At 35.1% G+C, this 22,990-nt stretch overlaps 4 protein-coding genes and 1 pseudogene across 4 annotated transcripts; 2 read left to right on the plus strand and 3 right to left on the minus strand.

The window, feature by feature from the left end:
- Positions 1–3,876: 3,876 nt before the first annotated feature.
- LOC121744163 lies at positions 3,877–4,540 on the plus strand (annotated as a pseudogene).
- A 4,964-nt stretch (positions 4,541–9,504) lies between these two features.
- On the plus strand, positions 9,505–9,993 carry LOC121744710 (early nodulin-20-like). Its single transcript, XM_042138294.1, has one exon. The coding sequence runs from the start codon at positions 9,505–9,507 to the stop codon at positions 9,991–9,993; it is 489 nt and encodes a 162-aa protein (XP_041994228.1).
- Positions 9,994–10,454: 461 nt separating this feature from the next.
- Positions 10,455–12,427, minus strand: LOC121743944 (B3 domain-containing protein REM20-like). Its single transcript, XM_042137352.1, has 5 exons — positions 12,233–12,427; positions 12,065–12,143; positions 11,094–11,619; positions 10,896–11,020; positions 10,455–10,813 (listed from the first exon to the last, which is right to left on the minus strand). The coding sequence occupies exons 2-5, from the start codon at positions 12,134–12,136 to the stop codon at positions 10,568–10,570; spliced, it is 969 nt and encodes a 322-aa protein (XP_041993286.1). The 5' UTR covers positions 12,137–12,143; positions 12,233–12,427; the 3' UTR covers positions 10,455–10,567.
- A 5,759-nt stretch (positions 12,428–18,186) lies between these two features.
- On the minus strand, positions 18,187–19,936 carry LOC121744059 (yrdC domain-containing protein, mitochondrial-like). Its single transcript, XM_042137499.1, has 5 exons — positions 19,774–19,936; positions 19,448–19,664; positions 18,923–19,098; positions 18,467–18,758; positions 18,187–18,347 (listed from the first exon to the last, which is right to left on the minus strand). Exons 1-5 carry the CDS (start codon positions 19,853–19,855, stop codon positions 18,281–18,283), a joined length of 834 nt encoding a protein of 277 aa, XP_041993433.1. The 5' UTR covers positions 19,856–19,936; the 3' UTR covers positions 18,187–18,280.
- A 194-nt stretch (positions 19,937–20,130) lies between these two features.
- Positions 20,131–22,620, minus strand: LOC121744711. The gene is made up of 7 exons (XM_042138296.1): positions 22,534–22,620; positions 21,668–22,141; positions 21,156–21,592; positions 21,010–21,082; positions 20,839–20,929; positions 20,622–20,701; positions 20,131–20,507 (listed from the first exon to the last, which is right to left on the minus strand). The coding sequence occupies exons 1-7, from the start codon at positions 22,618–22,620 to the stop codon at positions 20,382–20,384; spliced, it is 1,368 nt and encodes a 455-aa protein (XP_041994230.1). The 3' UTR covers positions 20,131–20,381.
- Positions 22,621–22,990: the final 370 nt, after the last annotated feature.

Here is a 22,990-nt window from a genome sequence, read left to right on the forward strand (position 1 = left end):
TCCATTTTTATCATAAAAATTGAAAACGGTTTGAGGAAAAAGCTTGACTCATTGTAGTTGTCCTTCTAGAAGAAAAAGTTCCTAGTGAGGAACCACAAGAGAATGGAAAGAACATAAAATAAGTTTTAAGTTTCTTATTATGAAAAGTCATCGTTTTGATTAGTTAGATTTTCTGGCATGTCAATAAAGACTAAACGACATTGTTTTCGATATTCTAGCATGTCATTTTGGATTCAATTTGAGCAAAATTTGATTTTAAGAGAAATTTAATATATGTAAAAGGTTGTCGGTGGTAAATACCTGAATTGACATTATTTATCAGCAGTTGCTTTTTTGTTAAAATTGAAATCTCTATTCGTCACATTAATTCTAAATGCATTCAGACAGATCTCATTAATTTATACTTGCATAACATTTTTGTTGATTGATTATGATTAATTTTGAACACGTTTTTGACGATATAATGGATCATTATGTAATGGATATCATTATATAATGATATGTATAATAATCTATCTTTTATCAATCTCTGTAAAATCATCAACCACCTCTCCCTTTTTTAAGAAACAAACCTCATATGATCCTTCACAGAATCATTCACGGGTCTTTCTTCTTGTAATGAACATTCAAGAATTGAAAATGAGAGAATATAAAGAAAAGTGCATAAAATTAAAAGAAAAACAAACAAGATGAAGGAGCATCACTTGGACGAGGAATGAACGGAATGTGTGCGTTGTGGATACTCTTATTGAAAATCTTAAGCTATAGAATAAGCTAACCATGACTGGTTCTCACTATCATAATATATCGGCTAAAGTGACAATTGTAAAATCAAAAACCTAAACTATATCTATCTCACGTAAATCTATTCATAGATTTGGCTTTTATTCCCTATTTTTCTTGCTTATAACAGACTTGATAATGATATACGAGTGCTCTCCCATTCAAATTAATTATAAGTTTGAATCTTGCACTATATATTTTGTAACATTTGAACAATTATACTAGGACCAATCCGAAAAATAAGTATTTCTTGTACTTGATCATGAAAGGAGCAATGTATTTTTATCTACACCTCTTTATTACAAATATTAAAAATGAAAAAAAAAATGTTAGTGAATGTGTATAATTATGTAGATTATTAATTTTATGATAAAATAGGAGTGAAATGTGATGCCTATTTATCAAAATTAGTAAAAGATAAATGAATACGTGTTAGTAGAAAGACAAAAAATGAAATATGAGACGAATAATTATGGAAAAAAATTTATTGAAATGAATAAATTGATTAATACAATATATCATTATACAAATAAAATATTAAAACTTTAAATAGTACTATTTGATTCTTAAAACATTTTTAAAGATTGAAGAACATATTAATATATTCCTAAACTAATATTATTAGTGACTTAAACGCACTCAATCATGATAAATTAAGTCAAAGTACTCCTGTTTATTAGTACTACTCATTTTTCCACCATTAAATTATACCTTTCGATTGAATTTGATTTAACCAATTGAAAGAATTGAATTTAATTTATCTAATTGAAAATTTGGTGCTTAAATGCCAATGTAGAATTTTAAATATTACTACTATTTTCCTAATCCCACAAAACAATAAAGGAAGATAAACGTGAACTTTATTCCCAAGGTCAATCATATTTCTCTCTCCCCTCTCTTTCTCTTCATCTTCTTCCTTCAATTCCTTACATCTCTGTAAAAAAAACCTAAAAACACTATAAGAAAATCTACGAGGGCGGCACCGGCCAAGCCCCCGCTGAAGCGACGGCTTGGCCTAAGCTATCTCCGTCCCTGGCTATAATTCAGGTACCAACATGTGGATTTATAAAAGGAATTTTCTTAATTTATTTCTCTTACCTCATTTTACATGTGCAACTACAGCACAGAACTATAAGTAGTATTGATATGCGAGTAATATTTATTTTGACAATTCATAATCAGAGATAGCCTAGCTACTGGCTAGGGATTATTTATGAAGTTTGGATATTTTTATACAGCAACAAGTGATCGATATTTTCTTGAATAATATTGCTCTCTATGACTATTGATATAATTGAATTAATATATGCTCAAGAATCTTGTGACCATTGCCTATAACTTGTGAAACTTACCCACCAATTACTTTTGCTGTCCGAGATTAATTTTTATGGTGACTCTCTCTCTCTCTCTCTCTCTCTCACACACACACACACACACACACACACACACACACACACACACAAACACAAACACACACAAAACACAAAACACAAAACACAGACACAAAACACACATGATATCTTGGCTTGGGCGTGGAAGATGGCATTGATTTGTGGCATAGCATGCGTTAGCAACTTTTGCATAAATAATAATTGTGAGAATACACTTTGCTTTAAAAATGGTGCAGCAGTCACCTCTTATAATTGCACTCAATACTACATCCATTTTGCAAAACTTTGCTCATCCTTTAATTAAGCTACGAGAACAACTAAATAATATAATGTTTATTTAAAAAAGAATCTTAATGACCCTCAACTTTAAGAAATTGCTTTCCTAGCTATTTATTGATCGAGACCAACTTTAATCAAGTATCAATTAATCGAATATCATTATGGAGACGAGAAAAACAATACATTGCACCCCTTAATTATCTTAGTACAATAAATATTGTACGTAAGTAGTACTACTAAACATTTTCACGAGTGGGTTACAGCAAAATTATTTGTTTCATCTCTTATTTTACTTTTATAAATAAATGTATTGTATATGTGATGCATTCGTGTAGACCAATGTTTTAAAAATCGGACCGGCAAGCGAACCGACGTCGTTACTGGTTCACTGGTTCAACCAGTTTACTGGTCGAACCATTGGTTGAACCGGAATACTGTTTATATATATATTTATTTATTTAGTAGTAAATAATAAAATTTAATTAAATGTTTTATCAATAAATATTATAGTATTATACATTTAGTAGTATTATTATAGAAAACAAGTCTTGTACTAGTATATTAGAATATTTAATGACGTTAAGTTTAAATACAATAATAAATTATAATACACAATATTAAAAACTAGTATTAAACTCTATGTATAATTATAAACTCCTATATTATAAAACATTAGTGATTGTAAAAGTATAATTAAAGTATAAGAAATATATTATAATTAACAATTTCTTAAAAGAATATAAAATTAAAATGAATTATTAGTTTCGGTGGAAAAAGAATTTCAGATTTAATGTATAAGGATTATTAATTTTCATAATATTTCAAAATGACCATGTGGTAGAGTGGTAAAGGAGTAGGTATTTAGAGATGAGGTCATGTGTTCAATTCCTAGCAACAACAAATCTTAAAAAAATATTTTGAAAAAGTGAAAAACCGGTTCCCTGTCGGACTGGCCGGTTCCACCGGTTCGCGGCGATTTAATGTGCTAATGGTTTTTAGGGGTGAACCGGACCGGACTGCCTGCCGGTTCGCTGTTGAACAGGTCGAACCGGCCGGTCCGGTTTTTAAAACACTAGTGTAGACTGTGTAGTAATACACACAAGTAAAGATGAAACAGAACATAAAATTGCCATTCTATGATTGATAATCCTTTTTCTTGACAATTAGTAAACAGATTACAAATTTGGGGACAACGATTTTCAGGACTCTTCAGGCGGAAGATTAATGATAAATAATGATATGGGTTTTTAACTTTACATCTACTCCCTATTTATTCATATGGGTACAATAGGCTCTGATTAACCTACTTAAGTAGCATTTTAATTGGCAATGTGAGTTGTTGAACCAAATATAATGTCAATGATATACCTACTTGAGTATCACATTTATACTAATACCTTAAAAATAATTGTGATTTGTTGCACCAAATATAAATCCCCCCCTATATATAACACCACAACTCCACATCAACAAACACCTTAGTCATAACCAAAACTAGCCCAAAAAAACACCCAATGGCTCCATTGTTGGCCTTAGCGCTCATTTCATTCCTATCTCTTTTCACAAACGCTGAAGATCGGGCTCACGGCCTAAGTAGTGAGCCCCCGGTTGCAATCTCCCCCAGAGGCATTCGCATTTTTCCACCCGGATGCTATGCAGCATCCGGGTGGAACTAACCCGTGTGACTCATCACACTGTACCAAATTACCTCTAGCAGCCACCGAGAAGTCGGCCCCAGCCCATGAGAGCCAGAGCCCGACCAGCGGGGGGCACGGGCTGGGAGCTGGTGGCATTGCCGGAATTTCCCTAAGTGTCCTGTTTGTGGCCCTCGTCGGAATGGGAGTTTACGACGTGATGAACAAGCGGAAAGCTAACATCGACAGAGCCAAACCAGAGCAACTAGGAGAAGTTTGACACAACATGCCTTGGGATTCTATCATAATCATAATCAGAATCATAATCATATATATGTAGTTTGTGTATTTGATCTCTTCATAATTTAGTTTGTCAGTGTTGACTGGTGGATTTGTTAAGTAACATGCTCTTCTATTTTGTCACATGTATGTGGAATGTTTGAGAACCACCACATTTTACTTATTTCCACGTACATTAGTTAGGAATTGCATCTGATTACTACTTTAAATTATTTAATAACAATAAGTTTTTATAGTAATAATTTATGATCAGGATCAATTATTTCATAATCACGATAAAGCATTCACGAGTAAGATGGGCATAACTAGAAAATGAAGTCGAGAAAATAAAGCATTGCATTTGAAGATGAAGGAATATTTGATGATTAAGGTAGGGAAACACAAAATAGAGAGCAGTAATGATTTAGTGCCTAAAAAGGGAACTAACTGACTTTACATATATAGAACCCACCCAACTCAACAACTTACGACCACATCATATCATAGGGCCAAATGGCCAATGAAGAAGGAACAAAGAAAATGGATATTTATAATGATATACGTTTAGTCTCACTAGCATAGCATGTGGAGACGGATGGATGGAGTTGAGATCCCGCGGGGTTGACCGACCCCACTGAGTACCGAAAAATTCAATTAAATTCAATCAGAAATGCGACAAACCCAAATATCTTTACCTTACATGCGATTCAAATAATTATTGAATATTATTCATCTTTATCTTCTACTTCTCTATTGTTAGTTTCCGATAGCTTTGGAGATCTTTCATTTAGTCTGTTGCATATTAATAGTGATAGATAGTTGTTCCTCTCAACTCTTTCAGGAGTTCGTTTTGGGAAAGTAACTTTTAATACCTCCAACCTTCAGTTTTAAAAAGAAAATTTTAGAACCTGCAAATGCCGAAAAAATTGAGATAAATAAACTGTCAAATTTGCTTGGAATTGTTTACCGTTATGAATTGAAGGCTACAAATAATGAAGAACATGGCTTGGGGGAAAGACAATGGGGTCAATGACAATCGAACATCAAAACAAACACGTACTCCTGTGTTCGAAGAAAATGTAGATATGCTAGACGATACATCCATACTCCTCGCCCACACAGTAAAGAAATTTCCAGGAAGATTCAGAAAGGACAGTTGCTAGCTTGGATAAGCATTGAGGAAATCAATAGCATGGGAGAATGCCTACCATCGACCTGAGCTTAGATACTCAATCATCGCTCCAAATGTGTTATCCACAGATTTATTCCACACATGAGCAAACTCTTGCTGTGATTTCCGCCCAAAAATAGGCTCTGCTGGCTGAAATGCAGATGAAACACAAGTTCAAGTAACATAAAGTGATAAAACCATTCTAATAACTCCGGGATGTCGAATAGCTGTGTCTATAATTCCCAACTAGCACTTACCCGAGCACATTGGATTCTTTACATAGCTATGCACACATGCACATAGAAAATTGCAATTCAGACAAGTCCAAAAACAAATGGCTTGGTGTACATTAAAAAGGGGTAGCACGTCCAAAATCATAAAAGAAAATTACTAAAAATAAAATAGGCAAATGTCAGCATGTGTAAAATATCTCACTTAACATTTATATTTACACTCTAGTAAGTTGGTCAAATTTAAATTCTAAATCACATAGTTAACTGATACTCCTAATATCAACCGATTGGGAACCTGTGCCCAAAATCTGTAATTAAAGATGAATTCTGCAGATACGAAAATGATTACCAAAAATTTTGTGACAGTTCACACTAACCAAATAAAGTAGGGGGCAGAGATCAAGCATCTTAAATGTTGAATCATCATAAATGGAAAGAATCCGCAGCCAACAACCATAAAAAAGGTTCCTTAAGCCATTTCAAATTTTAAAGTGACAAGTTAGAAATGAAGTCAAGGGTTAGAAGTAAAGTCATCTAGCGACGTGATTCTCATCACCAAGATCATCAAGGAAGAAGTCATGTTCAATCTGAAATTAAAGTGCAAAGCCCCACAATTAATGTTACATTAGCCATGTGTGCAAGATAGATTACTGTCGGATCCATCTTTGAAGTTAGAAGCCAAAGTCATGCTCGAAAGATATTTAACTATCAAAGTAACAATTTCAGAAACATTCTCCACCAAAATCATCAAAAATATCATTTAATGGAACAAGGGCTTTATGTCCCCGGATGAACTCCATCAAATTCAAGAATCAAGTTTGAAAAGAATCAGAATATCAATTCACCACTCAAATTCATATCCCATAAAATAAATTTTCTTGGAGAGAAGAACAAGAGAAAAATAGAAGTGAAACCAATAAATTTCTTGGTGAGAAGAACAAGATAAAAGCAGAAGTGAAATTAATAAATTGCCAAGTACTTGTGTTTTAACAAGAAGTTTCGTGCACATGTTGTACTGTCAACTTATTATAGATCCTTTTCCTGCACTCAAAAAAGGTAGTTTCAGTAGCAAATACTCACCTTCAGGAACAACCATTGGTTTCCCTCAAAAAAAAGAAAATGGAATAACCATCGGTTTGTTTTTCAAAGATGATAGACTAGCATGCCATATTTCCTAATCATAACTAAAGTCTCACTGATTGAGAACATAGGGACCTAGTTTTACATGCAACAAACCAGTTAATGAACAAAATAAATATTGTATAGGATACATCAACAACTTATCTAGTATGGAACCTCTCTTTCCTAATCCATCTATATTCCTTTTTCCAAAATTGGTAAGTCTGTGAAATTTCTTTTTTTTAATACTCTCCCCTCCTCTTCCCCTTTTTAATTTGAAGTGATGCAAGAAGATGTCACATGCAGTCAGCCTTGTCTATATAAACCTAGGACCTCCTTTTAACAGCATTTCCACTTTAGCCACCCACACAATATGCATTTTAATGCCATAAAACAGTTAAAACCCCTGCACTGATCTAAGTCATAACTAATCTTAAGAGACCATACATAAACATATTTATGTGATAAAAAACATCATTAACAAAGCCATTTCACTTGTAATAAAATTTCCTAATCTTCAGTCAGATGGCCACTTGTATTGAATATGATTTACTTGATACATTATAACAAATTAAAATCTTGAATCCTGAATGTTACCAATCAAAGGCAAGGATATATGTTTGTAGAAAAGATTGATAGCAGTAAAAAACTGTAAAATTGATATCTTAAAAGAATATCTAAATTAAAAGGCTGCCTCTCTGTGTGGATAACTATAGGCAGTTATGCTTATTTTGTGGAGACTCTTAACGAAATTCAATGCAGCATGGTGGAACTCATACAATTGTAAAACATTGGTAGTTCCGACCTCGTTACGGACCACAGAGCACTCAGGCAGTATTATAGGTTGATCACGTTAGAACTATTTCTTTCACGTAGCTGAAATCAGACTTTGTTATCTTATTTTCTAGATGATGGAGTTTCTCACAACCTTGATATTCCATGAAAACATACAGACACAGCTGCTCTCTTTTTTAAGAAAAGAAGTAGCTGCTTTCCAAGGACTGTGCATAATTACTGAAAGAACAATGTCTAGTACTAACAACACTAACACAAAACTCAGGTTTTACTCCAATAGCCAACCATTAGTCAAGCCAAAGAGGCAGCATAGTCAACAACCTTCGATCCGGTACGAACTACCTCTGATCTTGCTCTTGCGCTCCCCAGTACCCACCCCCTACATATGTGTGCGGGTATAACTTATAAGGCTTGGATTAGTAGAATTATGGTTGCATCTCCCATTTATAGTTTTTTAAAGAAGAGCATAAATGAAAATTCAACAGTCATATGTAAGTTTGTAGCTTCAATTTTCTCAAAACTAAAGCCAATCCACTTAAGAAATGAAAACAATTAGGGCACCGATCAAGCAATCAATGAATAAAGCTACATTCCACTACCGAAATAATCTTATGCTCAACCGAAATTGGCACAATTAACCAAATGTATAATTCCAGCAACTCATAGTTGAAACAAAACAAAGAAATGGAAATTCATTGCAGAAATCAAATTTTCCTGAGGTTCATATTGATTAATGGATTTATAGATGCTTCGGCGCAGCTCAAAAACCACGCCCCCGGTTAAGAGGCTCCCTAGCGCGGCGCCCAATAGACGCTCCTGCACATATATACAAACACAAATCAAATGCGGCAACAATATACAAAAATTGGCGATAGAGGTGGGATAATTTTGATGAATATAAAAATAAAGAGAAACAAAAAGAAAAACCTGAGCTAGAACGCTGATCATCGTTACAAGAAATTGAGATTATGAGAGTAGGAAGAGGAGACCTTGTTTTGGATTTTGATTGAGGATGATTGTTGACCTTATAATGGGCTTTTGGTTAAACTGTCTTGGCCCAACCCCCTTCTTTTTTTGCACCTCTTATTAACATATTTGATGTCTTTGGGATGGTCGTCTAATTAATTATGAAGAAATTGTAGTATAATGACCAAATTCTAGATTAAAATTGTTAGTTTTTGTTCTAGTGAAATTGAGTTGAAAAATGGAAGAATTGAGAATCTTACTACACTGATTCCTCGCTTTTACTGAAAGAGAAAGATTGGTATGGTGGTAGTAAATCATTATTAAGTTGGGAGTTTTATCCTAGATTGCTAATTTAATAGTGCTACAATTCTTATTAAATTAGAGGTTCAAATTTGGAATTCATTTTACTTACTTAGAAGACGCGTAAGTTAGTTGGAGAGTGAAGTTGCAAAACGTAAAATGGGAGAAAATGGCAGCTAATGCTGTGCTATCTGTTCACACGTGTCATTCGGACATTCTACTTCTACTAATCCATCAATTTTTAAAGATTTCTTTATTTCTATTTATTAGTAATAATTATCAACTTAATACTAAGCATAAACGAAATTATGCCTTGTTAGGGGAAAAAAAAAGGAATTGGGATTTTGATCCTTAGCTTGGATAAAAACATTAACAAAACTTAGCTCCGCTTCCCACGCCTCCATCTCCAATTCTATCTCTCATCACACATATACAGCTCCATTTTCTGCAGATCTTCCATTTTCACGGATCTCACATCTCACTCTCCCATCTAGTCAATTACTATTCCACACACTTTCAAGTTTACTCCCAATCCAAGTTTCCAGATCTCAATCATGGCCTCCATTTCCCCAATTCTCCTCTTCTCACTTCTCCTCTTCGCTTACCCCGTCCTCTCCGATCAATCCCCGTCCCATTCACCTTCTCTACCTCCGCATCCATCCTCCGACGAAATCTCGCCGCCTCCTGCCTCCCCTTCCCCCTCCCCCGCTCACCTCTCCTCACCCCCTGCGCCGCCGCCGTCAGATCTCGACTCACCATCGCCTTCTCCTGCGCCGAATGCAGACGACAGCTCTCCCGCTCCCGCTCCCGCGCCGGAAGCGGACGCCGGAGACATCAAGCCCGAGAGCAAGCCCAATGCGGCTGATTTGGATAGCAAGGAAGACTCAACAGGCGGAATGAGCGTAGGACAGAAAGCCGGCGTTGCAGTCGGAGTGATCACCGGAGCTTTCGTAGTCGGCGCCGGCGTAGTGGTGTATAAGAAGCGGCAGCAGAATATCCAGCGGTCGCAGTACGGGTACGCCGCCAGGAGAGAGATTCTGTAGAATCACAATTTCAGATTTGTATCTTGATCACTCGTTCATCTATATATATATATATATACATATACCAATTCAACTGCTTGTTTTTGTTACTCAATAAATTTGTTACTCCTGTACTTCATTTCATTGGTTCAATGATTTGTTAATTCATTACTGCTTATTTACAAGGATTTGTTGCTAAGTTTTTGTAGTAATGTGTTAATCTGATAGTACAATTCTTGCATTTTATTTCATTTATATATACGGAGTATTTCATAGTCTTTGTTACCGTTTCTTGTTTACTTGTGCATTTGATATTATAGCCAGGGGTAAAATGATTCGATAGTAGTAGTAGTAGTACATTCTTCCGTGCCCTACAAATAATTTCACTTATTTTCAAAATATAATTTTTACTACTCATACTAGTTACCTCTAATTAGCTATATATAGATCACAAAAAGTTGAAAATTTGATAATCATACTACTAGTAAAGATGATTCAAAGAAGTGGGCATCAAACATTTGATCAGGATTACAATTCTGAGACAATAAATAAGAGTCCTAAAATTAGAGATAAATATGTAAGATGCGCGATGCGTCTACTCAACAGCATGGACGAGCATATGCATGTCGTCGCTGCCTCGTTGCACAAACTCACAGATGCAGGTGTCGTGGGCGCTTATGTTGTTAGCCGTGCACATCCTTTTCCATCCACCGGTGCACCAGAGGCGCCCGTCGTTCCACTTCTTGATCTTGCTACCCCATTTCCTCCCACTCACGTCCACCACCAACATTTTCGACTTAAGCTTGAGCTTCCACCTTTGTATCACCTCGTTCGGGATGTGCTACAACATCACCACTTATCAATCATATATCATAATACTACCATATAGAGTTTTTAAGATGGGAAATTCGTGTATATTTTACCAGCACATTCTTGCGCAGTTTCCTTGACGTCGACACAAAATAAGGATTTTGGGGTCGGACTGCCAGTCCTGATCTGAAGATGTAGCGCCCGTAGTCATCTTCTTTATCGTGCTTCTTCTGTCTCACTGCATATATAAACACACTAAATAATTATCTATACACATAGAAATGTAGGAAATTTGGAAAGAAAAGGCTCACAAGAAGATGAAGATGGTGATCTCTTCAATAGCACCTCAATTTCATCATCCTCATCGCTCTCATCTTCAATCTCTACTTCCTTCAACTTCTTCCACTGCTCTACCACATAATCTTCATCTTCATCTTCATCATCATCATCATCATCATCATCATCATCATCATCATCATCATCATCATCATCATCATCATCATCATCATCATCATCATCATCATCATCAGTGAGCTCATACACCTCCTCTACCTCCACTTTCACACTACATCTTGGACAGCCGGCACCTTTCTTTACACAAGCATAGCCTCCAAGCAATATGAAGTCGAACAAACCGCCGTGCTTGTAGTCGAATGACACATAATCACCAGGCTCCAAATGATTTTCTTGATGAAATTGAGACCACCCCTTGTCAAAATAGAAGTCATCCCCATCTCTTGCCACCTCTACTGTCCACAAATTTTTGTTGACGTCTCTGAGGGTAACTTTGCGACCTACAAGTCCTTGCACCCGTGGAATATTTCCACGGGGAAATCTCTGCATCGAAACAAGGATCTTTGAACTAAACAGATACCAAATATTTGCTCAATTAACACTTCGAGCAGCCTTCAAACTAAGCAGATACCAAATTATTTAACCAAATGTTTTGTCCATTCATAATAAGAGGGATCTTGTTGATTCAGGAAAAAATTCATAAACTTTTTCTACTTAATTTTACCACAAGAAACAAGCTCAGTTAAGCAAGCAATTATACAAATTTTGGTGCAAATGCTTATTGATTGGGTATCAAAGACCAATACAAACAAGCCCATGGATAATCTAAAAAATTTTAGTTGCAAAATTAAATATCGATCTAATCCTAAAGAAAGTAAATTATACATCAAACATGAAGACAGTAATACTCAAGATAAGAAACATGTAACCTAAAAAACAAAGGGAAAGAAGAGAAGCGTGTTGAAAAAAGAAATGGACTTAATTATACCATTCTTTTATCATCTGAAATGACCTTGAAGAAGCTCAATTCCTCTTTTCTTGCTACAGATGCCCTCTTCATTTGAAAACTAGAAACCAAAAAACTAGAGTTCAATAAATTGAATCCACAAGCAAAAAAGAAAAGAGAAGAGAGCAAAGAAGGAAAAAGAACAAGTACCGCGGAAAAGTAGAATCCCAGCTCAATTTGAGATGATATATATATCAGAAAATGCTCTGTGAACAAGAAAAATAAATAGGTAAAAGTAAAGTTTGAAATTCAAGAAGAATTAATAGAGTGAATTGTGTATGAAAATGGAAGGCAAGTGAGCAAAGCATAGAGAGAGAAAGGCATGCAGATAAAGGAAATATGAAAAATAATTGACTGAGTTGTCTATGAAAATGGAAGGCAAGTGGTGAGCAAGCATAGTGAGAGAAATGCATGCATAAAAAGGCAATATGAATTTCTCCTTCTTTTCAATATTTGTGTGTAATATTAGTTAATACAACCCTATACTGTTTCATTGTATCATTTAGCAGATGAATTTCCATATTTCGCATTCCATGTGTCTAAGATGGGTGGACTACTGAATATTGAGTACAAAATCATAAGTTTAATTAGATTTATTTTCAAGTAAAAGATGAATTTTTGTTCTTTTCAAATAAGAATTTATCAAATTTGCGAAATAATTAATTAGAGTGTCAGTTCTTTACTGATTTGCTTAAAATTCGTTATACCCCTAAAAAGAAAAAGTAAAATAGAAATAAAAATAAGAGAAAAAGATAAACGTACATAATACCCTTTATTTTTTAATTGAACTGAAACGGTTTTATTTAAACCAGTTTATTATTAATGTACTCCATTATTTACTTACTAAAATACCCTTTAATATATTTTAAATCTTAAAAAAACTTTAACCGTAATCATTAAATATTTCATCAAATTAAATTCCATATCTAATACTCCATCGCACAGTTGAAATGCCTCCACATAAAAATCTTATCAAAATCTTTTCTTTTCTTTAATTTTCTTTTCTTTAATTTTCTTTTCTTCTTCCTTCTCTATCCTAGCTATTTTTCATTGACAATATATATCCAGTTTTATCACACTATCGTTTACTCCCTCCCCCCCCCCCCAAATATTCTCTTCAAACTTTTTTGCGGCCATCTCTCCCGATTCAACTCTTTGATTTTATTTTTTTGCTTGCGGTCTATAATTAGAGAGAGCAAGAATTTGAGCAACGCCCATGACTATATTAATGATATTATCATGTAATCTACAAATACATCCATAAACTCATGTATTTATAACTAATTAAACTTTTACTAGATACAAATACAATATTAACTAATTAAACTTTTACTAGATACAAATACAATATTTTATTTCCTTTTACTTCTAAATGAGGTTTCTTTTAATAATACTATCATTTTAAATAAATTTGATTGTTTTTAATACATACGACTCTAATTGCATTGTAAGTTTTTTTCTAAAATAAATAAGACAGTTCAATACAACAACATAAGGCTTTTTAATTAGCGAAAACTAGTATGCATGTGCCATTTAAGTCTTATTTTTGAAACAAAAATCTTATTTGATTTTCACAAAGAATATTTATATTTAATCAAAGTCCCATTTACAAATTAAGTTTATTGTCGTATTTTATTTTAAGAAAAATTTATTTAATTTTAAAATTATAAATTTATTATGAATCGAGAAAGTCTTATTTGTTCTAAATCTTTAAATCAAAATGACAGAGTCTAAGTTTATTGTCGTATTTTATTTTAATAAAATTTTATTTAATTTTAAAAATATATATTTTTTGAATCAAGAAAGTCTTATTTGTTCTAAACTTTTAAATCAAAATGACAGTCTATTCGTCGAACACTTTGCATACAGGTAGAAGATTTACATAGTACCCTTAAATTATTATTAAATCTCGAAATAAAAATTTTCCTACACAAAATTAGAATATTCATTGCATAAAAAACAATAAATTTGAAAAACAAAATCAAATACCTAATCTTTAGCAAGTTTTGAACCCGCCTAATTCTAATTTGTGTAGAGAATACCAAGAGACTAATCATATGAATTGGTTGGAGGTTGGTTTACATATATTATGACGTTATTTTTAGGAGTTCAGTTGTACTGTTAGGCTCACAACAAACAATTGATTAAAATTGATAAAAAAAATGTCACATGACAAGCTGAAACTCACTATAATTTATAGAATTAGCTTTGAATCATATTTCCTTCGTCTTTTATAAATAGATTCGATTTTCATTTTGGTTCGTCACTTGAAAATAGAAACTTTTCACTTTGGGAATTTTTCTCCATTCGAACGAGGTGAGACCTGTTCTTCATTATCACTTTTTTCTTTTTATCTCTCTCTCACTTTATAAATTGTGCATTTAAATCTATACCGTTTCAGGAATTTCTATTTTAAAAAGTCGAAGGGAGTAATTAATTTATCCACTTAATTTTGCAATTAATAATTTAAATTATATATAATTAAGAAACAGTATAAAAATATGACTGAAATTAAGAAATAGGAATTTCATTTCGACGATATAAACTTTTGCATAAAAATTACCATAAAAATCAATTCATTTATATCTTGTAGTTAACGTAATTAATTAAAATTAAACAGGCTATTATATTGTTACATATATTATTTTGTTATAGTTATTTCTTAGATAATAATATATTTTTATTTTATGTCTTATATGTCTTATTATTTTTATGATCTATATTGCATCTTAATCTATGTGTACCAAAATAAACATAGAATATTTATGAAATCTAACCATTTTATTCCTTTGCTAATATAACGTATGTGCTTTCATTTTTCAATAAAAATAAATTTATTTGATTTTTTTATGTTCTATTTATTTTAAAAAAGCTTTATAGCAAAAAAAAATAGATGAAATAATTATTATTTAAATTTTTATACAAGTATAATTTTTAGATGAATAATGTGTATGGGCAACCTAATACATGTTTACATTTTATTTAAGGTACGTGCTACCTAATTACGTATTTGTGTCAAACTAGTTTAGTTCACTTTATACTTTAATACATTATAATAATATGTTTAAATATCTTATTCTTAGAGCATCCGCAATGGTGCGGATATCCCGGCGACATTCCAACGGACTTCCCAGAAACACATTCTGCCACGTCATAAGGACATCCCACTGCACAATGATAATTTCGACACGAATACGGACATCCCCTAGGACATCCCGGCGGACATCCACAATAAAAAAAAATCACAAATTCACCAAATTAAACAATTTACGGAAATAAAATTTCGACACAAATACGGCCGGAGAAAGTGCAATGATAATTTCATTAAATTAAAAAATGAAAAAAGTACAGTTCAACAAAAAAAATTTAAACAAATTACATTATAAAATATCAACGTGCACCCCTCCGCGTCCATAGCTCTTCAATTATATCGTTCTGGAGTCGAATATGAGCTTGTTGTTGGCGCATGTCGGCAAATGCACGGACCCGATCGGCAGCTCCATGGGGTATCCCCATACGCATATTGGCGGTGGCCACGTCGTGGCTTAGACTCGCAGCATAGACATCATCATTGGCCCAATCAGTCAGTGTTGGACCTTATTCTTCGACAATCATGTTGTGCATGATAATACATGCGTACATGACATTAGCGATGCTGTCAATATACCACAGTCGTGATGGACCCTTCACTGCCGCCCATCGAGCCTAGAGCACACCAAATGCCCGCTCCACATCCTTGTGCGCTGCCTCTTGACGTCTCGCAAAATAGATCTTCTTTTCATCTGATGGACATCTGATCGTCTTCACAAAGACGAGCCACATAGGGTATATCCCATCCGCCAAATAGTATCCCATATTGTGCTGGTTGTCGTTGGCAACGAAATTGACGGCCGGACCAATGCCCATGCACTACTCGTTGAAAAGGGGCGACGACTGGAGGATGTTGATATCGTTGTTCGACCCAGCTACTCCAAAATAAGCATGCGAAATCAACATCCGGTAGTCAGCTACCGCTTCAACGACAATCGTTGGATGCTTTCCTTTGAAGCCGGTAGTGTACACCCCTTTCCAGGCGGCGGGGCAGTTCTTCCACTCCCAATGTATACAATCTATGCTACCCAACATTCCCGGAAACCCGTGCTGACTCCCGTGCATATCCATCAGAGCCTGACAATCTTCGGGGGTAGGCTTCCGAAGATACCTATCCCCGAATATCTCCCTAACGCACTCACAAAAATACTGCAAACATTCACGGGTAGTCGACTCACCGATGTGGAGGTACTCGTCGAACATGTCTGCCGAGACTCCGTACGTCAGCTGTCTGATTGCGGTAGTGCACTTCTGTATGAGCGTGTGACCGGGTTTACCCACTGCATCCTCCCTGAACCTGAAATACTCGTATCGACGCTCTAAAGCACTCACGATACGCATAAATAGCGGACGATGCATCCTAAAACGTCGCCGGAATAAATTATCCCCAAACTGTGGCTCTGAAGCAAAGTAGTCCTCATACAACCGATGGTGTGCAACGATGTGGTCCCGGGGTACTATAGTTAGATGATGGATGGGGCGAGGTACTGCCGGCTGCTGCTGCTGTTGCTGCAAGCCCGCTTGTATCAGGCGATTTATCTCCCGGGACGTATAGGCCTGCACCTCTTCGTTAATTCGTCGGCGTATGTCATTAGCACCCCCATCACTACCACTAGCCATTTTAGATATACTGATAGAAACGTAGAGAGAGAAACTCGTTAAAACAAGTGGTGCGAATGAAATGAAGTTCAACGAGCCTTATATATAGAGTTTTTTTTAATTAAAAAATCGGAACGTCCGCGCGGGACGTCCGTCGTGGCATCGCAATGGCGGACGTCCCGCGCGGACGTCGCCTGAAGTCCGCCAATATGCGGAGTCCGCAGCGGACGTCCGCATCCTCCCCTCTCACGTTTAATGGCGGATGTCCCGCGCGGACACCCGGCACCCCGGTCGGACGTCTGCCGGGAAATCCGCGATTGTGGATGCTCTTATTGCATTTCGTTGACATAATTTAAATATATTTGATTTTTAATATTATCTATATGGTAGTTAAATTCTAATTATTGTGGCCAATAGACATTAGTGCTACTTGAATTTAATATACTCCATTATCTATTTTATAATATAAAATTATATTAAATTTATATATACCCTTAGAAGAATACATAATTAAAAGTAGATATACATGTAATTATTTTTATTAGATGATAAAGAATTAAATCAAACAATCATTTTTTGAAAAAATAAAGAATATAATTTTAAAATAAAATTATTTATATTTTATGACACTCTAAGACATTTAACTTTATTAAATTCTACAAACATTTATTTGATGAATTTTGCATATATTTGGGATAGAAAGTCTCAAAATAAACTATGATTAAAAGCTCATTAAATCTATGAATTTAATCAGAACTATTATTTGGTACTGCATTTATAACAGTTAATGAAACGCAGAATTGTTATTTTTTTTATCTTTTAGTTATATTAATACTCTTTCTATCTTACTTAAAATGACACGTTTTCCTTTTTTAGTTTGTTCCAAATAAAATGACATTTTTTTAGAAACTTTATCTCTCCAATTAATACACTAAACATTTTGTTCTCACTCTTATTAAATTATTCATCTTTCTTTCTCTCTATATTTAATATTACATCTACTTTTTCTCTTTCCAATTAATCATATTAACCAATAACTCCTAAAATGCCGCGTCAGCTAAAAAATGTGTCATTTTAGCTGGAACGGATGGAGTATAACATTATAAGATTTTATAATTAGACTTTATAAGTAAAGGAAACATACAAAACAATATCCATAACATAGTAACTAGAATTTTGAAATTTTCAGTATTAAATTTATAAGTTGAATTGAATTTAATACAGTAATATATTTCAATTTATAAATTTAATTTAATTTGTATAGTGTACGACAAATAAAAAGACCAATATATAATATCACAATTATAATTTGTACTATTTTAAGTTACAAGTTTAAATATAGTATTTCATAACATTAATATCATAAAACTGCATGGAAGATAATATATCAGATTGAAATTCAACGACAAATCCGATACTAAATATTATGCATGTATTGCAATCGAATTGATTCTGTAAAAAAATTGAATAGTAGAATACATGAAGAGAAGAGTAATACTGTGAATGCGGTCATGAGAGACATTTTTCTTCTACTAGAGCATATCTCTCAAGGATTGCAATTGTCTCCTCCTTCGCACTGCCAAGATGAAATTTTTTGTCGATCATTAAAAATATTTACCTATCAAATGTTAGGATCCAAACCAATATCCAATTTGTAATCCAAAAAGGGGCATACTATAATATTAGGATGCTTACCTTCCCGGTCTCAGAATCTTGAATTCCCCTGGCCTAGTAAGATCGACCACTGTTGATCCTGCACGTCCCGAAGGAAGCACCCCGCCGTTGTAAATGCACGCACAATGCTGCCAAAGGTTCTCAAAATCTTTCACATCTACGCTACTAGACTGCCCACTAAGGTTAGCACTAGTGAGGGCCAGGGCGCTCTGTGAACCACGAGCAATTAACCGAATGAAATCAGAGTCCGGCACTCTCACACCTATGCTGTCCAGCCCAGGGTTTAAAGACTTTTCAAGGATGCTTGAATCCCCTAACACATATATTAGCAAAGACACAGAAATGCATCAACTACAAGTAATAAGGTGGAAAAGTAGCATGAAATTCAAAAGTTGAGATGAGAATTCAAACATCAAGAAGAACGACCAAGCCGGTTCAACAAACTACTAATTAACGGAAACTTTTTCTCTCAACTACCTCGTCTTAATACCACTGTTACAGGTCCAGGAAGCAGTGAATCAAGCAACCCGAGAGGTAAATGGTGAGTAGTGGCGTAACGTTGTATATCTTGAACATCCCCAACACAGATAGCTAGGGGGCTAGTATGCTTTCGGCCTTTGATCTCATATATCCTGTGCACAGCTTCCATTGAGCTGCAGCATCCAGCAATCAAAGATAAACATCAAGCCACCAATCTAAGATAAAACTTATGCAAACAGTCACAAAGTACAAACACATCAATCTTCTAACCCTTTTTATCACATTTCAGACCAGAAATTCTCATCATTCTTAAGCATAAAATTACATAAACGAATAAATCAAGTATACTTTTCCACAAAAACAGCAGTAACTGAATAAAGATTAAAAGTTGAAAACAACCTGAAAGCTTAGAAATTCAAGCAGTGTTAACACCAGACAGACATCAAAGAGAGCACAATATGATAAATTAATGGGTGAAAAAGAATTTGATAAATGAAAAGAATATGATAATAGGGATAATACCAAGCATCACAAGCAAAGCCATAGAGGGTGTCAGTTGGCACAGCGATTACTTTTCCGGTCTTGACCGCTTGAATCGCCTCTCCTGCATAATCTGCAGTTGCCGGCCGCACTAATCCCGCTGTCGAATGCTCCACAGTCTTCTCATCACATTTCTCCGAACCCCAAGCCATCCTATTCGCAGTCACGATAGGCCTTCTACTTAGCCAATTAGGCACCCCTTTTGCCAAAACAAATTACTTAGGCATTTAATCAAACATATGCAAGGCAAATGAAAACATAACAGAGGTTTGAAAGATATAGTCGAGAGAGAGACAGAGAGAGACTACGTGTGGAGCGTTGAAAGAGGGAGGCGAAGAGAAGGGGCGGGGATTGAGGCTGAGCAAATTTAGTGGGAACAGTTAATCTCATCAGATTGCCGGCTTGTGGCTGCTTGACTGACAAGAAAATCGAAAATTAGGTCAATCAATTTTGCATTTTGGTCCTTATAAATTTAAAACATTGGTCGAATGGTTCGTAAGATTTATAAATTTGTGAAAACCGTAATAGGTTTGAAATTATTTAACCATTGTCATGTATGCCACACGTCATATGTGCATATAGAATGACATTATAAATATATGAGTGACATACATGTATTGATGAAATGAAACAAATGCAATGAATAAAAAGACTATTCACACAAATAATCAACTGTCCAAAACACAATTCAAAGACTGTTGCAACAGCAAGAAACAGCCAGCCATGATCAAACTCTCAATCTACACTACTCATACAAAATTCTTCATTTCCACATTCTTCAAACCCAGCATATCAAAAATCATCTCTAACTTGGACCAAAACCTCATATCCTACTAAAGCCGTTTCTGGATTCTCTGCCTCGCCTCCACGCTGGCGACGGCGCTGACTTGGATGCACCATCATCTCATCACCTACATTATTCCGCAACTTCTCCTCTCCTTTTCCATCTCATCACCTCAACGATGATCGAACTGCCACTCATCGCCCCACCAAATCCAGCAAACGTGGACAGTAGAATTGCCATAACTGCTTGCACATGAACCTGCAAACCATTGGACTAATCAAACTTGTATTCTTCAACTAAAATTTGTGTTTATGAACTCTGTTTCGTACAGGTTAAAAACAAAGTATCTTAATACAAGACATGTATTTTTACCAAGTTGTAGAAAACAAGAGCGAAGAGAACCACGAGGGAGAACTGCATCGATGCATATACCCAAACGAATCTCCTCTTCACTAGAAAAAGCACATCGTGTTAGCGGCTACTGTGTGAAGTGGAAGTTCTATAAATTGTTGCAGCCTCTAAGATCAATACAATAAGTTTGATGCAAAAGGCATTAGGCATATATATGAAATGTGGTTTGATCACGAACCCATAGTTGAAGACGTCATGGATGCAAGGAGGCCGAGTACACACGAAAATGGAAGTGATATGGCGATTGCACTGCTACCCATTTTGCCAACCTGAAGGGGACACAGATTTATGACAACAGAATCATCTCAAATCTATGGTTAAACTTAAACAGAATGAAAGTAGGCCTTACCAAAAGCTGCTCAAGAAAACAGAAGTAGGCCAACATGCTCACAATTACGAGAACTGGCACTTCATGCCAAACCCTGTAATAAAACAAACTAACTAATAAATAAAGACACTTAATATTGTTAAGAGATGAAGATGTACCGCCAGTACCCGTTGATCTCCAAATCCGAATAGCTATTGAGGGGTGCAGTGCGATTTATACAGCTTTGGATACGAAGAAGTGTGACAGGTAGGTTTGTAACTTCATTCTTGCAAACTTCACAGGTCTTGTTCCCTTTGAGGGCAAACCATTTAACTGCACATTCTTGATGGGCCAGAGCTAGTTCGCCTTTGCAGCCGCATTCCATTTTAAGGGTCTCTCCACCTTCACGTAATTCAACCAAGCAAATCCTACAAACAGCCTCCACTTCTGGTATATCTTCACCACTGTTACCATCATCTGCACTTGGTAGTTGAGGTTGGCCATCCTTGCTTAGCCTAGGTGTGGATGGGATAATACGAAAGAATGAATCCATTTTCCGTGTGACCTTTTCTTTTCTCATCACCGGGACAGAAAGTGACCTCGACATGCGCCTAACTCCTTTTGCCTACAACCATAGCTGTTCCAATTCAACAAAGTTGTTTTTCTTTGAGATTGAAAAAAAAGAAGAAGAAATTCTTACATCATCAGGTGCAGCAGGGCAAGAGGCAGGATTTGAATTTGCTACCGAGGTTACTGGCAACGAGCATGCCCTCTTCGCCCTAGGAGTAAACATTGTTGAAAATGACCATGATCTTGACATTGATGGCTTATCTTGTGAACCACCTGTGACATTTGAAGAGACTGGATCATTGTTGGCTGCCTTATCAGTCTCTGAAGTGGAAGCTCGTTGCTTGAAGCCCTTTGGCAGGAGGCTCCGGATGGAAGGCAGGCCTCGGGCAGAGGAAGGTTGGGGTGATCCATATGGTCTTGAATCACAAGGACTAGGTGTTAGGAGGAAGTTCACTCTCTTGGGAGTGGGAGTTGGTGTGGATGATGGCATCGTTATTTGAACGAATTCTTGACGAGATACTTCCAATGATCTGCTTGGTATTTCCAAGAACAGGTTTGATTTTCTCCACTGTTTGGTGTTTGATGTATTTTCAGCCATTTCCAACTGTGGAAAGGAACACAAGTTTGATTGCTTATTCAAATGAAGCACCACATGTTATCACTCTGATTTCTCAATCAGTCCTTTTTCTTGCAAATTTGAAATTGTTGAAAAATGAAAGAAACACATGAGGCTTCATGATCATTGATGGCGACAACGTAATGCTCTCTACTAACAAAACAAAGATTCTAGTTCTTGGATACACTATTTAATAAAAACAAAAGTTGTTAGAACAGTTGGCATGTACAAATGAAGGTATAAATATATATATATATATATATATTGATGGTGATGATGATAGAACAGGTTGTCTGAGAAAAAAGTAAGATGCTCTTATTATACACATAAAGAAAAGGACTTAAGCAGGATTGCAAAGATGATATCATGATTAATTATACCTTGTGCATTGGCTTAGTAAGCTGGGGAGGTTTGGATGGAGTAGTAATTGCATCATTAACAGCCCAGTTATTGTCTTGAGCATTCATGATTTGATCAACTCAAAATTAATGCTGCTCCCTTCCAATTCTATATATTTATATACAAATATATTTTTCCATAAAGAAGAAATTTGGAGGTAGGGGATGTGGTTGATTTAGGGGGATTCCAAAAAGTCTAATTAAACCATAAAATACTATGATCGTACCTTGAGTATAAAATGTACTCCTCTTTGTTTCGATATATCTCATATCATAATCAGTAGCCCAATCGTTAAAGGTTTATTATTCAACTCTTAACGAAAATATATATTTTTTTAATTATTTCATATTACTAGCTCTTAAAATATTATAAGATCCAAACTTGTAATCTACAGTATATAATTATATTTTGTACTATAGTATATTAGAGTATCATTAA

The sequence above is a fragment of the Salvia splendens genome, chromosome 8 (assembly GCF_004379255.2).
Source record: "Salvia splendens isolate huo1 chromosome 8, SspV2, whole genome shotgun sequence".
In the NCBI taxonomy this organism is placed as follows: Eukaryota; Viridiplantae; Streptophyta; class Magnoliopsida; order Lamiales; family Lamiaceae; genus Salvia; species Salvia splendens.